Consider the following 18,147-nt stretch of genomic DNA (forward strand, 5'->3'; position numbering starts at 1 on the left):
CTGCTCACATAACAGCGCCCTTGTACTGCTAGATCAGATAAAAGTGCCTATATGCATCCTTAATTCTAGTAGTTTTTTGGAAATAGCGCCCTAGCACTTCTCCAGGAACTTGCCACGGTCCTGGGACGCGAACTTCCGGTGCGCTTCAGCGCATGCGCACTTCGCCCTCTTCAGCACTTCCACGCACGCGCGCTGTCTCCTGCTTGCGCTGGCTTCCGGTGAATCCCAAGTGTCCCCTTCTGTGGCTGCAAGCCTTTGGCCTCGGTGGGTGCTATTCGCGGAGCTTGTGGGGTCGGGGACACCAACAGGGCGGCACTGTGCAGGCGCTAGCTGTGCGATTCAGGGTCCTCGCTGCTGGGCGGTGGCTCGAGTGGGACCGCAGCCGGAGCGCGAGCCTTTGGTGGAGACCGGAGGGGCCGGGCGGGCGGCGGCGCACCTGGCGCGGCGTGCAGCGACCTCGGCGGCCAGGCCGACTCTGCGGGACGGTGAGTGCTGGGAGTAGATTGGGACCCCGGTCTGGATTCTCGGAAGTAGCGGGGCAGGCGAGGGGACGGAGGCTGCGGCGTCAGCCCCGCCCGGAACTCTCAGGGGAGGCGCGGTCGGGGCGGCGGAGCGGTGGCTTGAAGCGTTGGGAAGGGGGCGCCACCGCCGGGTGAGGCTGAATGGGAGCGCTGGGGCCGGTGGAGGGTGTGGAGGCCCGCGGGAAAGACGGCCGGTCGGGGGAGCGCGGGCCGGCTCGAGGGCCCAGGCACTCCACGGGAGGGTCTGCGGGGATGAGGTGGGAGGGGGCGTCCCCGGCCCCAGCTGGGGTCTGCAGCCCTCCCGCCGCACTCCGTGGCCCCTTCCTTCTTCCTCCACTGCCCCTCCAGATTCTCCCAAGGTATCCGTAGGTGTCCGCCAGCCCCCAGGGCTGTGACGGCTGAGTACCTTCGGTTGTGCTCTTGTAGACTCAGTGCAGCGTAGGACACGGCTCTCTTGTTTCATAGGTTGATAGAGGAAGAAGTTGAGCCTGAGCAGGTGGGCTTCCGGGCTGGGGTGCTCTGATAGGACTCGAACGCCCAGTACAGGGTTCCATCCAGTGTGTTGACTGCAGTTTTTATGTACAGCAGTCACTTCTTTCAGTCAGATAATTTAAAAGCAAAACCATCCCTGTGCACAGGAATCCCACTTCCGAGCACTGAATTGCTCAATTGCCATGGCTTCCTCGAGTTTTAAGCAATTTAAAGACAATAGAAAATATATGAGGTGGGTGGTAATTTTCTTTTCTCGCTTGCTCTTTCTCTATCCCTCTTTCCCTTCCTTTCCTCTCTCCATTTGTGTCTCGTTTCTCTGCCTTGGTATTAAAAGGGAGCAAATGAAAAAGCAGTGTTTGTATTCACCATTGAGATTCCAACTCATCTGAGCAGTGTGAGCGTGTGTTGGTACTAACAACGTGTGCTTCTTCCCTGTCACCCATTCTGCCCCTTGTCCACTAGTTTCCGCTGAGTGTGATTTCATGTGGTGGCTCCCTTGCAGGAGATTTCTGCCTGTGCCTGCCAAATAACTCCAGACCTCTGTGACCTTCGTTTTCTCCCGAGGTCCACCAGCAACAGTCATTTACTTTCCCAAGAACAGCAGAAAATGTACAGACTGCAGGTGAGTTTTCCTGGCTGTGTCTCTTTTCTTTTTCATGCCCCTGTTACACATTTCAGGATAAAGATCTGACTTTAAAATGCAAATGCAGGGATAAAAGACATTCTCATGTAGAATGCAATTAGAGTGGTAGATGAACCTTGGGAATTTTTTTTTTAACTATGATCTTTCTTTCTCTATTTGACAGACAGCAAAAGGAAAATATTGTTGATTACACACTTCACATTGACTATTGGAAGAAACTATTTGCTGGGTGGCAGCCTAGGCCAGTAATCTAGAGTTCTGGGAGGCTGAAGTAGGAGGACTGGGAAGGTCAGGGCCAGCCTGAACAACTTAACTAGACCCTGTCTCAAAATAAAATAGAAAAGTCTGGGCATAGAGCTCTGTGAGAATTCCCTAGGTTTAATTCCTGCACTCCCTCCCTACACCCCCCCCCAAAAAAAAAGGATAAACCATTTTTGTTACTCTTTTGTTGATTTTTTTTTTTTTTTTTTTTTTTTTTTGCGGTACTGAGGATTGAACTCAGGACCTTGCACTTGCCAGGCAAGCACTTATTCTACTGAGCTATCTCACCGGCCCTTGTTGAAAAAATTTCCTAGAATAAATTCTTTGTTGCAGTTGTAAAAAGTGTGGTAACTTTGCTAGTATCTAAAATGCATAGATCATTGTAGTGTAAGACATCCTTGTTTTGAATTTAAGGGTGAGTTAGCTGTCTCAGAAGAGCTTGGTACATAACATTTTTCCAGTTGCCAAAATGTGAACGAAGTAGACTTTTGGTGGGGTTAGGGGGGACAGGATGGAGACCTTCCTGCTAAGCCTCCCTAGGGCTCGGACTATGGGCTTGCACCACCACACTGGGCTAGTACCATCCTTTTTAAATATATATTTGGTATTTGAAGTTTCCATTTTCTAAAATTTTTGAGTATATTCTTTTATGTCAGGTTGCAGTCTAAGTTTTGCAGTCAACCATAACATCCAGAATATGTCTCTTTTGTGATTATTTTGCTCCCTGATCTTTATTTTTCTTGGTGAAGTACTGGGGGTTGAACCTAGGGCCTTTGCACTGAGCTGTGTCCTCAGACATTTTTTAGTTTCTGGGTTTTTTTGTTTTTGTTTTTGCAGTACCAGGGATTGAACTCAGGACCTTGTGCATGCCAGGCGGGTGCTTATGCCACTGAGCTGTCTCCCCAGCCCACTTAATTTCTGTTTTGATGCAGGGTCTCACTAAATCTCAAGGCCACCCCGCTGGGGTTGAGCTTGTGATCTCCTGCCTCAGACTCCCAGAGTATTGAGATTACAGGTTCAGCCCACCAGTTACTTTTGAAGAAACTGGAATGTTTATCTTTAGTTTCTCAGTTTGGAATGTATTGCCATCGTTTTAACTTTTTTTAACTTCAGGTATGCCTGTAAAATTGGTTGTCCAGCCTGGAATTTTAATTAGATTTATGTTCAGTTCTTTTGTCAAGACTATTGTACATGCCATTTGTGCACTTCTTCTGGGGCAGTATATTTTGTAACTTTGTGTCATTGTTTTTGTGCATAATTATTGCAGTGACCCTTGATCCTGTAAGGGAGGCAGAATAGTAATAGTAGTGGAAATAATCTACCATTTCTCTACATTTACTTACTGGAATAGATTCCTAAAAGTAAATTTCATTTTGGTTGCATGGATTGCACTGGACAGATAATTTTCAAAATGTCAAATAGGATTCTATTTATTTTGGGGGGGTTATTTTTTAGGGTTTGTTTGTTTGTTTTCTTTTTTAGAGATAGGGCTTTAGGGGGCTGGGGAGATGGCTCAGTGGAATAAAGTGCTTCCCTGGCAAGTGCAAGGGCCTGAGTTCAATCCCCAGTTCCGCAAAAAAAAAAAAAAAAATGTCACTTAGAGATAGGGCTTCAGTGTGTAGCCTAGGCTGGCCTTGAACTTGAAGCCATACTCCTGCCTCAGCTTCCCAAGTGTTGGGATTAAGGTGTGTGTACCACCATGCCCAGTTCAACTAGGATTCTGAAGAGTTTGGATTTTTTTGTGTTATGCACTCATGAGCTTCAGAATCAATCTCTCTCTCTGTCTCTCTGTCTCTGTCTCTCTGTCTTTTTTTTTTTGGCAGAACAGGGGATTGAACTCAGGTCCATGCGTTTGCCAGGGAAGCACTTATTCCACTGAGCCATCTCCCCAGCCCCTTTTTGTTATTTTTTGAGACAGGGCTTTGCTATGTAGTCCAGGCTGTTCTCGAACTTGAAGTGTTTGTCCTGCCTCAGCCTCCCGAGTATCGAATGTGCACTACACCTCACCTTTGGAGAGATTTTGACCATTATTTCTTCAAGCCTCTCACACCCCCTACCTCACCCCCACCCAGCCTCCACTTTCATCTATTTCTGGCTTCTTCCACCACTAACTTATGCTTCTTACTTTCTCGATTATCTTTTCTTCCAGTTTCATTGAATGTAGCTTCTTTGCAGCATCTTTGTGTTCAGTGCTTTTTTCCCTCCTTTCTGCAGTGCCATCAATTTTACCCAGCAAATTTTCATCTCAGGTATTAGACTTTTTTCTGGGGAAGTTCTGTTTGAAGCATTTTCTGTTTTGCCTGCCTCTACTCAAGTATTTTGGACTTAGAAAGTATAGTCGCAGACTTTCAGTGTCATCTATTAGCTGTGCCCATTCTTTGATTGTTTTTTTTCCTTCCATGTGGGCCATATTTCCTGTCCTATTTTTTCCAAACTCTCAACTCTTTCTCCTCACCTCTGTGTCTTATTCATGGTCTCAGAATTCTTGGAAAGTCACAAGTTACTGTCTTCACTGCGATGGTTATTTTTCTTGAAAACCAGGACTTGTGTAGTATGGGAGGATGGAGGTTGGGGTGGTCATAACTGAAAGCAGAAGTCTTGAATGTCTCTATACAGTGATACCTCGGCTCATGAACTTAATTTGTTCATGATTTTGGAAAAGATGGCCAAGTTTTGTTTGTGTGGGAGAGATGGCCACAGTCATGTTTGTCACCTGATGTAGAGGTGGCAAACAAAAACAAAATTTTGCCAAATGCTTTTGTTTGTGAACCATACTGTTCACAGACAAAAGTGTCTGTGTCTGAAGATACCGCTGTATTTTATATATGTAAATCACATATATAAGGCTGGAAAGCCTTTCCCCACATCAAGGTTATGCAGTCAGTGACCTGTTTATTCTGTATGGTTGGACTTTTCATATTTAGATCACTGATCCAGGTGGAGTTGCTTCTTCTGTGGTATAAGGTCTGGGTGCAGTTTTGAAGCCATTTAGGTGTTTATTGCTTGCTCTTGCACCATTGGTTGTAGCTTTGCCCTACAACAATGACATACCAGAGGCTGCACATTATAAGAGGGAAGGTCTGTTTATCTCAGTGTGGGAAGCTGAAGGATGTGATGCTGACAACATCTCTGTTCATGGCTGTGTCACATCATAGTAGTGGTGCGTATATGTGAGCTTACATCACCAAACAGGAAATCAGGTACTGCTGTTCCACACTGCCTTCGGTTTTGTTTCTTTGCATTTTGTTTTCTATAAGGCTGGTCCCAAAGTCACTGTGATTCTCCCAGCCTCAGCCTCCCTAGTGCTGGGATTACAGGTTTTGCCACCCTACCAGCTCCCACAGTCCCTTCTAAGGACATAATCCCAGTGATCCAAGAACCCTTTATTAAATGCCATCTCTCAACAATGCCACCGTCTCCTTACATTGCCACCCTGGGGACCAAGACTTTAATCCCAGTGGACTCTTGGCTGGCACTTAGATCATACCCAAAGCATGGCACCCTTTACTAGAAGTCATTTCTGCTGCAGTGATTTGACATGTCCCCATCATCACAAAATCCTCTAAGTCTCTTTCTAGATTTACTGTGTTTTCTATGTGCTACCAAATTTCTTTCTTTTGGGGGGTGAATGCTGAGATTCAACCCAGGGTGTGACACATGTAAGTGACTTAGGGTAGCTGATATCTTTGTGTCATTAAGGTGACCTATCCAAGAGGAAGGAATATTACATTTGTTCAGGCTTATTTCCATGACTTTGTGTATTTTAAGTTTTTCTTGGTAGAGATTTTGTGTTAAGAGTTTTATCTTTCAGTTACAAGCCTTGTATAACTTGGATTTATGTTCTTACTCTTCTATAGTGAAAGCTACTGGTTTATGTTAATTTTATATCCTATAACCTTAAATTTTGGGGGGTTTTTTTTAGTCAGTGTTTATATAGTCCAGACTAGGCTTGAACTGGTAGTGATCCTCCTTCCTCAGTCTCCCAAGTGCTGGTATTACAGGCTTTAAAATTCTTTTGTGGAGTTAATTTCATCATCAGTATTCTGAATTTTAATAGCATCAGGAAATAGAAATAGCTTTTTTCTGTCAATCATATTCCTCTAGGTTTTTTTTCTCATCTCTAATTAGACATAATGTACATTTTACCTTGTTAGGATTTGTCTTGGTACTCTTCTCTCGTTGCTGGGACAAATACCTGACACCCAAAATGAAGGAAGGAAAAAATTATTTAGCTCACAGTTACCGGAGGTAACTGTGAGTTACCTGGAGTTTCAGTCCATACTTAGCTGGCTCCAAGGCAGAGTGGCATATGGCAGAGGGCAGCAGTTCATGGCAGTGGAAGGCAGCAAAACAGCAAGAGCAAAAGGAAGAGTAAGAGCAACAATGGCTACAGAGAGCAAGTCTGTCTCCCTTATGTTGCATGCAGGCTGTCTGCTCCAGGATGAGTGTAGCGCTCACACCCATGATCTTAGCAGCACTTATACCCATAATTCCAGTGGATCATGAGTTAATCACCCCATGACTGCATGAGGCTTTGGGGGAAAACTAGACACAAACCATAACAGGATTTTAGTGAAAATGAAAATGTGTGTAGTGTTTCCCCATTTTCTCACTTTCAGAACGGAGACATGAGTATGTATGCATGTGTATGTAGAAACTCAATGTATACTGTATGTATGTACTTACCTGGGGGTGAGGTATGTATATGTGTCATGTATGTAGGTATATATCCATCACACAAAAGGTGTAAGGAAGTATGCGTATGTGTTCATATATGTATTGATGATACTGAAGTATCCATCAGATTTTATTTTCTTGTGTTCTTTTAAAAATTGAGTTTGCTGGGCTGGAGATGGAGTTTAGTGCTAGAATATTTGTGTCATATGCACAGGGTTCTAGGTTCAACCCCCAGTACATAAAAAGAGGAAGAAGAATAGAAAGGAAATATCAGGTATGCATTTTTAATATTATTGTCCTTTTGCAAGTCTTGGAAACAAATTTTTTCTTACTTTGATCATAATGGGATATTATACTTACAACTTTCTAAATACTAAACTAATCTGTATTCTTAAGTTACATTTGGCTACTATGTATTCTGTTTTCAGTCTGGCATTAGATTCTGTTTGCTAGTATTTTATTTGGGCCATTTATTTTGACATAAGCAATATTGGCATGTGATTTCACATGACTTATTGGTTAATCAGTCTTCTAAGCACTACAACGTCCCTAGCTTCTGGGCTCCCTTAGCCCACTTCTTTCTTTCTGTGGATGAATTTCTCAACTCATTTCTGGCCTGTGGGTGGTCATACATGTTCTGCTCAAGGTAACAGCTGTAACTGTGGTCTGAAGGAGTCTAATGGGGCTGTGGCAATTGTTGAGTTAGTGATGTCTACCAGTGTTGGTGCATCCTTTATGGGTAATAATATTCTGTGGCACAGTCATTGGGGTATAACCTATAAGAAAAATGTCTGTGGTGCCAGAATCTACCCCTTGCAGCAGCACTGAAAGCCTTGCCTTGCTGATGTTTCACTGTGGTCTGAAACCATTTTCTTAGGTGACAAATTATCTTGGTTTTCTGAAAGTGACTTTCTGTTGTCTTTATGCATAAATATGAGGTCATCTTGGTATACATCTTAGGTTCTAAATTTTTCTTCTTTCAAAGAAAAGAAAGTGGGCAGTTTTCCATTTTTTACCATCAGAGGGGAAATTTAATGTTAGTTGCCAGGATAAATAGTGTTTTCTTTTTTCCCTCTTTAAAATTTTAGAGGGTTTTTTTTTTTTTTTTTTTTCCATTTTAGATACTTAACAGATTTCTGGATCTCTGATTACCCAATCTTCTTATTTGCCAATGAGAGACCCATTCCGGAGGTGGAAGCTTCAGTGCATCTTTAGCCCAGATGTCATTTGCAGGTCATCTTTTGATTAGTTTTTGTTCATCCTCTGTGTTCTCTATTTCTGAAAGTGTTGAATTTGTTGGGTTGTCCCAAATTTGCTTTTATCATTTCTATCTTATTTTCTAGAAAACTTCCGAAGATAATATCTTGTGTCCCATTTATTGACCAAGCCTGTTGAGGACTTTTAATTGTACACTCCAGTCCAATTTCTAAGTATTTTCTGATGGCTGTTTCTTAGCACAGTATTCTTTCTGAAGCACATCCCACTGGGCTTTTTGATTTTGTTTTTTATTAGTACATGTTTATAGTGCATAATGTTTTCATTCCTTATGGGGAATTGTTCATTACAGAATATATCTCAATGCCTTTTTTACCCCCTTTTTCTTCCCTCTCCCACTCTATCTATCTCTTGTTCCCTTCCTTTTTTCTTTTTTTTCTGTACATGTTTGTTGTACATAATGTTTGCATTTCTTGTATGGAGATGGTACATGCACATAATACATACTAACTCTTTATATTTCTTTCCCTCCCCTTTCTCCATCTCTTGGTCTTTTTTACAAAAGATCTATTTCCCTGTTTACTATTATCTATCTTTTATTGTGTTCTTTATATTTTGCATTTCTCATATAAAAGGAACCATTGAAATATCTCAAGGTGTACCCATTTTCCTACAGATGACTCAAGTTTATCTTGCAGAGTAGTACTCCATTGTATATAAATACCACATATTCTTTTTTATTCATCTGTTGATGAACATACAGACCACTTCCAAGATTTAGCTATTATGAGTTGTACTGCTATAAACGTGAGCATGCACGTATCATTTAATGTGATGCCTTTAACTCTTTTATGAAGAAACAAAGAAGGGCAATAGCTGCATTGATTGGAATTTCTAGTTTTGGGTTTTTGAGGAATCTCCATACTGATTTCTATAGTGGTTGTACTTGTTTACATTCTTACATGGTGAAGGGTTCCTTTTCCACAGCCTCTCCAGCACATCATTATTTGATTTCTTGATGATGGCCAGTCTTTCTACAGTCTGGTGGAACCTCAGTTTTTATTCTAGTTTGTTTACTTTAACAGTCAACAATGGTGGGTTTTGTTGTTGTTTTAGTTTGGTATTTCGAGATAATGTCTCACTGTGTAGTTTGGGTTGGCCTTGAACTCACTAAGTCACCCAGGTAGCCTCAAACTCTTGGTAATCCTCTTGTTACAGTCTGTGAGTGCTGGGATTACAGGCATGTGCCACCAGGCCCAGTAGTATCTCCTGAATTCATTTACAAATGTGAGTCAATTCCTACTGGAAGTCCTGTAGAATACACAGTTCATCTTTTAGAATTTCGGATTAGCCAAATCTTTGAAGCCTAGTCTGAGAGCATACGGTTAAAATAGTTTGAGTCCTTTCAGTTCAGCCACCCTTTACTTTGTATGTATCACTCTGTAACTAAACTTTGGGGTGTTTATTTAAGAAAAAACATACATTGCTATTGGATGTGCGGCACACACCTATAAGCCCAGTACTCTTTAAGAGCCTGACATAGGGGGATCACAAATTTGAGCCCAGCTTGGGCAGCCTAGTGACTTAGACTCTGTTTCAAAATTGAGAATGTTTTTTTAAAAGGTTGTGTATTTAGCTCAGTTTAAAGGCCCTAAGTTCAATCACCAGTGACCCAATAATAAAAAAACAGAAAAAAATATATTGGTGCAAGAATGAGGTGTAACTTGGAGAAAAAAACAAAAAAACAAAAAAAAACACCCACCCATGTGATTAGCCAGAGTTGGTTGCCATGGGAAGGAAAGAGGCAGAGGATCAAAGTGCTGAAGCAGGTGAGAGCTGCAGAGAGGTGATAGGAAGGGAAAAGACCTGAACTGTGGTGCTCCACCATGAAGGGGCTGAGGAACTGGAAGGGCCCAGTCAGCAAGAGGCCACTAAAAGAAACAAGAAGCAAAGCGTGTCTGTTATTTGCATGTGGGTCTCCATATCACACTATCAGTCTTTCAAGAGCAGGAATAGGGTTTTATTTAGCTTAGATCCCTTTAAGTTCATAAGTTCCCCTGCAAATTTGAAACTCTGTTGGGTTTTGGTTTTTATTTTTGTTAACGAACTGAAAGTTAATGTGGTTCTATACTGTTTGCTTTCTTTCTATAGCATGTAAACATAAAGTATGGTATAGTGTTTATGGTTAACTTATCAGTGAGCCTGAGAAGATCCCTTGCCCCTCCATACTTTTTCATGTCACCCATTTCCAATTATGGTGCCATTGTAGGGGCGAGTGTCATTCAAGGATGTGGCTGTGGACTTCACCCAAGAGGAATGGCAGCAACTGGACCCAGATGAGAAGACAACGTACAGGGATGTGATGCTGGAGAACTATAACAACCTCATTTCTGTGGGTGAGGATAACTTCCTTTTCTTTTTTTCTTTCATAAAGGTCTTGCTGTACAGTTCAGGGTGGCCTTCAACTCACTTATGTGCTCTATGCCGGCCTCAAACTCATCCTGCCTCAATCTCCTGAGTGCTGGGATTACAAGCACTAGCCTCATGCCCAATGTTTTTCTTTCTTTTTTTCTTTCTTTTGGTTTGGTTTGGTTTTTTGTTTGAGACAAGGTCTCACTATGTATCCCAGGCTGGCCTCAAACTCAAAATGATACTCCTGCCTCAGCCTCTGGCATGCTGGGATTATAGGCATGCACCACCACATTTGGCAGTAGTTTGCTTTCTGAACACTTTTAGTTTATGACTTTGTTCTTGAGTATGAAAGAACAAGTGATAAGCCCTTTTAATTCCTTTTGGTTATATGTTGAATATTTATATCTTCTCCATTGAAAAGTTTTAATTTTGATAAAGTAAAAACTGACAAAGATAAAAACTGGTGTACTTTATTCTGCAGCCTCTGGGGCAGCATCTTCTTCTGCTGCAGAGATTCTGAAGCCAGCCAGCTAGTCCAAGTTCTTGTTCATTTCTGGTTAACAGGGTGTGATGTTACCAAACCCAATGTTATCATTAAATTGGAGCAGGGAGAGGAGCCATGGACAATAGAAGATGACTTCTCTCATACTTGTTCAGGTGAGTGAATATAATCATCAACTTTTGGGCCTTCTGAGGGCCTTCCGTCAATACTGTAAGGGTCACTTAATTTTTTTTGATGGGGGACAACTTTAGAAATTTCACATTTAAGATTTTTCACCAAGTGAAAACTGGGGAGATTAGAAACCGTCTTTTGTATTCAGAATTAAGAAAAAGTATTATGATAAGTACATGACTAATTTTAGGAAATCTAATCAGCAAACTGAAAGAAAATTCATGATTATACTATTTATGTCAAATTTTCCATGCTCTGTTTGTGGGGGAAATCTGAGCTTTTTAGAATGTTTACTTAAATTTGTGTGCAGAGTAGAAAGGCAGTGATTTCAGAATGGCCTAGGCTGGCAGTCTTGTGGGTATGAAATCATGTTGGCAATTTAATATGAATTGCAATCTGTTTATACCAAATGTAATCCATACTTGAATATCTCTTTCGCATGTTCACGTAATATTTGTTCTTGTTCTTGCATGGACCCCCTTTGCTCTGCCTGTTTCTGCCTAGATCTATCACTTAATTTGGTGGGTTAATTTCTCTACTAAAGTTTTGTTATATTACCTATATAGTATTTGTCATGTAAAAAAAGATAATAGCATTTGGTATGAATTCATTTTTCCTTTTTCCACTACTACTGTGTCTCATCCCCATACTTCCATACCTCCCTCAATTCCTGGGGGGGGGGGCATATATGTGTGTGTTATATTATAAACTAAAGGGAGAAAAGCCAATACATTCAATTTATGTTTTATTCTTGTATACTGGCCCCAAAGGCAGAATTGTCCCCACAAATAAGATACTTAAGTACCACTCCCATTCTGTAGCTTGTGTGTCCAGATTCATGAAGTTTGTTTAATCTTTTTCTTTTCAGAAGTATGGAAGGTTGATGAGCTGATTGAAAGAATCCAAGAAAATGAAGACAAACATACAAGGCAAGCTGTTGATATCCATAGTCAAACCGTGTTGGAAGAGCAAAGGGACACATTTGATCAAATTTATAATGTGGAAACAAATCTTGTTCCTTCAAGCATAATAGCTCACAGATGTGTCTCCTGTGGGAAGAAGTTAGATTCTGTTTCAGAATTAATCAGTAGTGATGGAAGCTATGCAAAGAAGAAACTTGATATATGTGATGAATGTGAGAAAATTTGTCATGGAGAAAACCTTTGTGAGTTTAATCAAAGTGAAGACACTAGTTCTCAAAGTGAAGAAAGTATTCTGCAGAAAATTAATGATTTGGAGAAGCCCTTTGACTACGATTGCATGGAAGCCTTAGACAGCGAAGCTGTTTTCATTGCTCATCATGAAGGAGCATATATGAGGGAAAAGCCTTATGAGTGGAATGACTCTGAGCCAGACTTCATCCAGATGTCAAATTTTAACTCCTATCAGGGATCACAAATAGAAATGAAGCCCTTTGAATGCACACAATGTGGAAAGTCCTTTTGCAAAAAGTCTAAATTCATCATTCATCAGAGGGCTCACACAGGAGAGAAACCGTATGAGTGTAATGTGTGTGGGAAGTCCTTTAGTCAGAAGGGAACACTCACTGTACATCGCAGATCACACTTGGAGGAGAAGCCCTATAAATGTACTGAGTGTGGGAAAACCTTCTGTCAAAAGTTACATCTCACACAGCATGTGAGAACTCATTCAGGAGAGAAGCCCTATGAATGTAGTGAGTGTGGGAAAACCTTCTGCCAGAAGACACATCTCACCCTACACCAGAGAAACCACTCAGGAGAGAGACCCTATCCATGTAATGAGTGTGGGAAATCCTTCTCACGCAAATCAGCCCTCAGTGACCATCAGAGAACCCACACAGGCGAGAAGCTTTATAAGTGTAATGAGTGTGGGAAATCTTACTACCGAAAATCCACCCTTATTACTCACCAGAGAACACACACAGGAGAAAAGCCCTATCAATGTAGTGAATGTGGTAAATTCTTTTCAAGAGTGTCTTACCTCACTATACATTACAGGAGTCACTTAGAAGAGAAACCTTATGAGTGTACTGAATGTGGCAAAACTTTCAATTTAAATTCAGCCTTCATCAGGCACCGGAAGGTACATACAGAAGAGAAACTCCATGAGTGTGGCGAATGTGGGAACTTTTCTCAGTCATATCTCACTGACCATGATAAAACTGACATAGGAGAGAAGGCCTATGAATGTAATGAGTGTGGGAAACCTGTTCTTGAAAATTCAGCCTTCAATGAAAACCAGCCAGTTCCAGAAGAGGAGAAAACCTATGAATGTAATATATGTGGAAAATCTTTCTCTGAGTTGACTACCTATACTGTACATTACAGAGGACATGCTGAAGAGAAGCCCTTTGGATGTAATGAGTGTGGGAAAACTTTCTCTCATAATTCATCCCTCTTTAGACATCAGAGAGTACACACTGGTGAGAAGCCCTATGAATGTTATGAGTGTGGGAAATTCTTCTCCCAAAAGTCCTATCTCACAATTCATCATCGGATCCATTCTGGAGAGAAACCATATGAATGTAGCAAATGTGGGAAAGTGTTCTCTCGGATGTCAAACCTCACCGTACACTATAGAAGCCATTCAGGAGAAAAACCCTATGAATGTAATGAATGTGGAAAAGTCTTTTCTCAGAAGTCATACCTCACTGTACATTACAGAACTCATTCAGGAGAGAAACCCTATGAATGTACTGATTGTGGGAAAAAATTCCACCACAGATCAGCCTTCAATAGCCATCAGAGAATTCATAAAAGAGGAAATATGAATGTAGTCAATGTGGAACATCCCTGAAATCCAATCTCAATTTTTAGAAAAACTTCTGACTGGACGAATATGAGAAATTGGGTAGGGAGCCTAGTATTGTTAATTTGACCATTCATCTTCCTGAATGGGAAAATTTTGAAGTGTTGGATCCATTTTAATCTGATTTTTCAGAGAAAAATCTCTAACAGTACACCAAGTAGCAAAGCCTTCAAGAAGGCCATGTAATTCATAGGACCCTAGATAATTTATGCAGGCATAAAATTTTATAAATATTTATTTTAGTTTCAACTTGTATATACCTATCAGGGAGTCATACTAAGCAGAAATATCAATATGAATGTGGAAAACATACTGTCTTGAAAATTGTTATGCTAAAAGCCATATTTCTGATGTAAAAACAAATGTTTATAGAAAAGATATCAGAAACTACCAGTTCTGAATAAACGTTCATTTTATAAAATGAAGTTTTAAAATCAACAAGAGTTGATATGAGAATTGTAGCATTAAACTGCATTTCCTATTGTTTTTCAAAGCAATCTAATGGTAATTCTATGCAATTCTATTCAAGTTAGGATTTGAATAATTTGTGAGAAGATGGTCTTCTTACTTGAGTATTGGGTGACAAAATGTACTAACAGTGATATATTGTTGGGATATTTGATAGTTATATAATGGTAAAATATAATTTTCAGTTCTTTAGAGGAATTTACAAGTCCATTTTTAAAGAAAGCCTCATCAGTAGAGGAGTGATTTTCAACTTGAGCAAAAAAGGATTTCTAAAAATACTACTTTGGTAAAGTGTGCACACGTAATTTGGGATTTAGGCTGTTTTAGCAAAAGAACTAGTGCTGTATGTGCTGTCCTACTCTAAAGTACCTCCAGTTCTCCACCTCGCGTGTTTTTAGATCTATAGATTTGAGTACATAGAATTTCATTCTGTAATTGAGACATTTTATTTGAGTTTTTATGTGATACAGGTATGACGGTCATTTTATTGCCCTTATTCTCATTACTTGGAACAAATCAATATTAAGTTAATAGCAGATATTTTCTGGTTAATTAACTTCCTTCACTCGATCCTGTAAATCTTGATGAGCTTACACCAATAATGATCCATTACAGTAGCAGCCTGTTCTTCACAGGGCATCTGTTCCAAGGCCCCCAGGGGATGTGTGAGATGGCCGATAGATCCAGCCCTGCATGTGCAGTGGCACTACAGCAATCCTTCTGAATACATATGTGGTTGCTATGTCATGGGTAGGTAGCAGATACAGCAGAGATTCATTGGACAAAAGGGTGACTCATGTTCCAGGCAGGATGTGTAGGATTTCATCACACTAATTAGAATCATGCACACATTGAAACTTATTTGTGAAATTTCCCATTTAATATTTTTGGACTGGCTAACCCTATGAAACTGAAAATGTACAAAGTAAAACTTTGGATAAAGGGCTATTGTAACTTGTTTATAATGGCCATATGACCCAGTCATTCACAAACCAGGTTTGTTCTGGGAAATGGGTAAACTGGTGATCAAATGGGTCTTATTCCAGGAATGCAAGAGTGGGTAAATATGACTTTAAGAAGTCAGTCACTGGTAATCACAGAAAGGTGATTTGGTACATAGAAAACTCATACAGTTAGTGTATATTTATAATCTTGGCACATGTGGATAGAAAGGAGCTTCCTTAATTGGACAAAGAGTAACTTAAACTGTAATGTGATATGCTTAATGGTGACACAGTGAAAGTTTTTTTTTAATGATAAAAAGTCAAGGATATCGTCTATCATGGAGTTTTTTCAGCATTTTACAAAAGGTCTTAGGGAGTTTTAAAATTATATATGTATGTAAAACTATGCAGAGATATAACTAACTTGATCTTAGCCAAAAAAGGCTTAGAAAATAGAATATTCTATGTAATATTCAGATAACTAGTGATTTGAGCAAGGTCCCTGTATATAAGATCATTTTGCAAAAGTTTTTTATTATACCAACAAAAAAGAAAATCTGATTTTTTTTTTTTTTTTTTTTTTTTTTCCCTAGGAAATTTAGCCTCTATTTTTCTGGAAAATTCCATTTTTATAATAGAGACTAGGGTCTCCCCCAACATGGAGGGATGTTTCTTGTGTATGGATTTCAGGACAGACTCAATGTCAGTTTTCCCTAAATTAATTCATATATTGAATACAATCTTTTCCTGTTTGGTTTTGTTTTTGTGGTAGTGGGGCTTGAATGCAGGGCCTTGAGCATGCTAGGGAAACATTCTGGTGCTGATCTACACTTCCAGCTCTTTATTTTGTTGTAATTTTTTGAGACAGTGATGCTTGAGGTGGCCCCAAACTTGAAACCTTCCTGCTTCAGCCTCCTGAGATGGTATTACATGCATACACCAGCACACCCCACTCAATATAACCATAATAAACTCTAGTCTTGGAAATGGAAATTTACAAGTTAAATCTGAAGTTGATATAAAGTCAAAAGATCAGTAATGTAGTTAAAGCTGTCTTGTAAAAGAGCTGTATAATTTATGTTGGAAGGTTTCAAGACTTGTTATAAACCTGAAGAAATTATGTTGTGATATTTGCACAAAGATAAAAGTGCCCAGTGAAACAATATTCATGTCAACTTTAGCTTTATTTATGTGTCCTGTTTGGCTATTTTCATACAGTAGCAAAGTTGGGCAGCTGCAACAGAACAAAGCCCCAAATATTTACTATCCAGTTTCTTAATAAGCTCATGGATGCAGTTCTCTCCACCCTGCCTGCCTTCCACTTGCTTTCTTCATGATGCCTTTCTGCTAAACAGAAGTTCCTCAAGTTTGTATATACAAATTAACTGATTTCTATGTTACAGTTTAGAATTTTAGATCTTAAGAAAACTTTACTTATTCTGTTAGGAAGTTTCCAAAGTTTTGACCAAGTTTACAGGAAAGAGCATCCTTCTTCCCATCATGTTTCACCCTCATTCTTGGTCCACAACTCTGTATGTGTCTATTGACATTCAAGAACTCACCTGGGTTTATTGTGGGTGTATGGAGTGGGGTGTGGTGGTTCAAGTGGATGAGAAGCCAGTTTGGGCAAGAATGTAAGCAGGAGGGGTTTGGGGAATTGCCAGCTAGAGCAATCTTTTTATAAAATTGGCACATGGGTGCTATTCAACACAAACTGGCAGAAAAGAACTATCGAGGCATGTAGAGTGAATAAATGCATGTGGTGTTTCTGCAGTCGAATACTGTACAGCAGTGAGAATGAATGAACTGTAAGCCCATGTGGTAGCACCCGACTTTCACCATGTTGAACAAAGGGGCACGGACAGGCAAGCATACTGTGTGATTCTATGTGGAGCATGAGGATGGGCAAATCTTGTCTATGCAACTAGAAATCGATAAAAACTTATCCTTGGCCAATGCTGAAAAGGGATATTTATCTGGTGCTGGCAATCTGTTATGAATTGGGTGCTGAATATCTGTTTTGAGCTGTATTCTTAAAATGTATTTTTCTCATGTATATTACACTTTGATAAAAGTTTCTAAAGTCAAATGGTTAACAACTTCCTCAGTACGCAGCATATTTTTCTAGGGACAATATATGTGCTACAGAACAACAATTAAATGGCAGCTTTTTCATAACTGCAATAATATCTACTCTTTATAGTAGTTTTAATGGCAACTACTATAATTTCTACACTGCCCTTAAAGCTGACCGTTGTGTATATTTTAAGTAAAATATTGAAAGGGTTAACTCGTTACATATTTTGTCATCCCAGACTCTTGCATATATAAATGGCTCTGGCACATATCAGTGGTTTTGAGCTTCCTCTTAAATAAAAAAAGAAAAGCTAATGAGTAAACTCTCCACATTTTGTCAAATTGTTTTCACATTTCTGAATTTGAGGTACATCTTAAACATTGCCAGAGAGATAACATTTCTTTAAATACAGTGCTGAATTTGATTTGATGAAAAATTACATTTAAAAGGTATTCTCTTGATTATTTCAGCAAATATACAGAGATTTTTTGTTTGCTTTTGCTTTTTTTTTTTTTTTTTTTTTTTTTTTTTTTTTTTTTTTTTTTTGTGGTATTGGGGATTGAACCCAGAGCATTTGTGCTGAACTACATCCCCAATCCATTCTACTTTTGTTTTGAGACAAGGTCTTGTGAAGCCTTTTAAGTTGCCCAAGCTGGTCTTGAACTTGGCCATACTCCTGTGTCAGCCTCCCACGGTGATGGCAAGTGTGTGCCACCATACCAAGCCTGTAATAGTTTTTAACAGCACTCGGTGGGAGGTACAGAGATGCTGGCTAAGCTTATAAGGGCAAAATTTTTGATGGAATAGACTTTTTTTTTTCTCTATTTCACTACTCTTGTGGATTAAGACTGAAGTGTGAACAGATGGATAATGCCTGCTAGTGCTCTGATTTGGGAGATGTGACTCCCCTACTCAGAGGGAGGATGTCCTGTCTGTTGTCACCCAGAGACCTGTATTCCCTGCACACCACTGAA

At 40.0% G+C, this 18,147-nt stretch overlaps 1 protein-coding gene across 2 annotated transcripts; it reads left to right on the forward strand.

Annotated features, from left to right (window-relative positions):
* Window positions 1–212: 212 nt before the first annotated feature.
* On the forward strand, window positions 213–15,658 carry Rbak (RB associated KRAB zinc finger). 2 transcript variants are annotated; one of them, XM_023713524.1, is made up of 5 exons: window positions 213–485; window positions 1,516–1,635; window positions 10,079–10,205; window positions 10,786–10,878; window positions 11,763–15,658. In XM_023713524.1, the coding sequence occupies exons 2-5, from the start codon at window positions 1,621–1,623 to the stop codon at window positions 13,670–13,672; spliced, it is 2,145 nt and encodes a 714-aa protein (XP_023569292.1). In that variant the 5' UTR covers window positions 213–485; window positions 1,516–1,620; the 3' UTR covers window positions 13,673–15,658. The 2 variants fall into 2 exon arrangements, with proteins under 2 accessions (XP_023569292.1, XP_023569291.1); XM_023713523.1 differs by lacking the exon at window positions 213–485 and adding an exon at window positions 1,008–1,245.
* The last annotated feature ends 2,489 nt before the right edge of the window (window positions 15,659–18,147 follow it).

The sequence above is a fragment of the Octodon degus genome, unplaced genomic scaffold, assembly GCF_000260255.1.
Source record: "Octodon degus isolate 3935 unplaced genomic scaffold, OctDeg1.0 scaffold00031, whole genome shotgun sequence".
Lineage (NCBI taxonomy): Eukaryota > Metazoa > Chordata > Mammalia > Rodentia > Octodontidae > Octodon > Octodon degus.

What these genes read in the sequence shown, in the direction of transcription:
- Rbak (XM_023713524.1), top strand. An exon ending in TAACAACCTCATTTCTGTGG is followed by an intron (nt 10,206 to 10,785) that starts GTGAGGATAACT and finishes TCTGGTTAACAG; the next exon opens with GGTGTGATGTTACCAAACCC. An exon ending in CTTCTCTCATACTTGTTCAG is followed by an intron (nt 10,879 to 11,762) that starts GTGAGTGAATAT and finishes TTTTCTTTTCAG; the next exon opens with AAGTATGGAAGGTTGATGAG.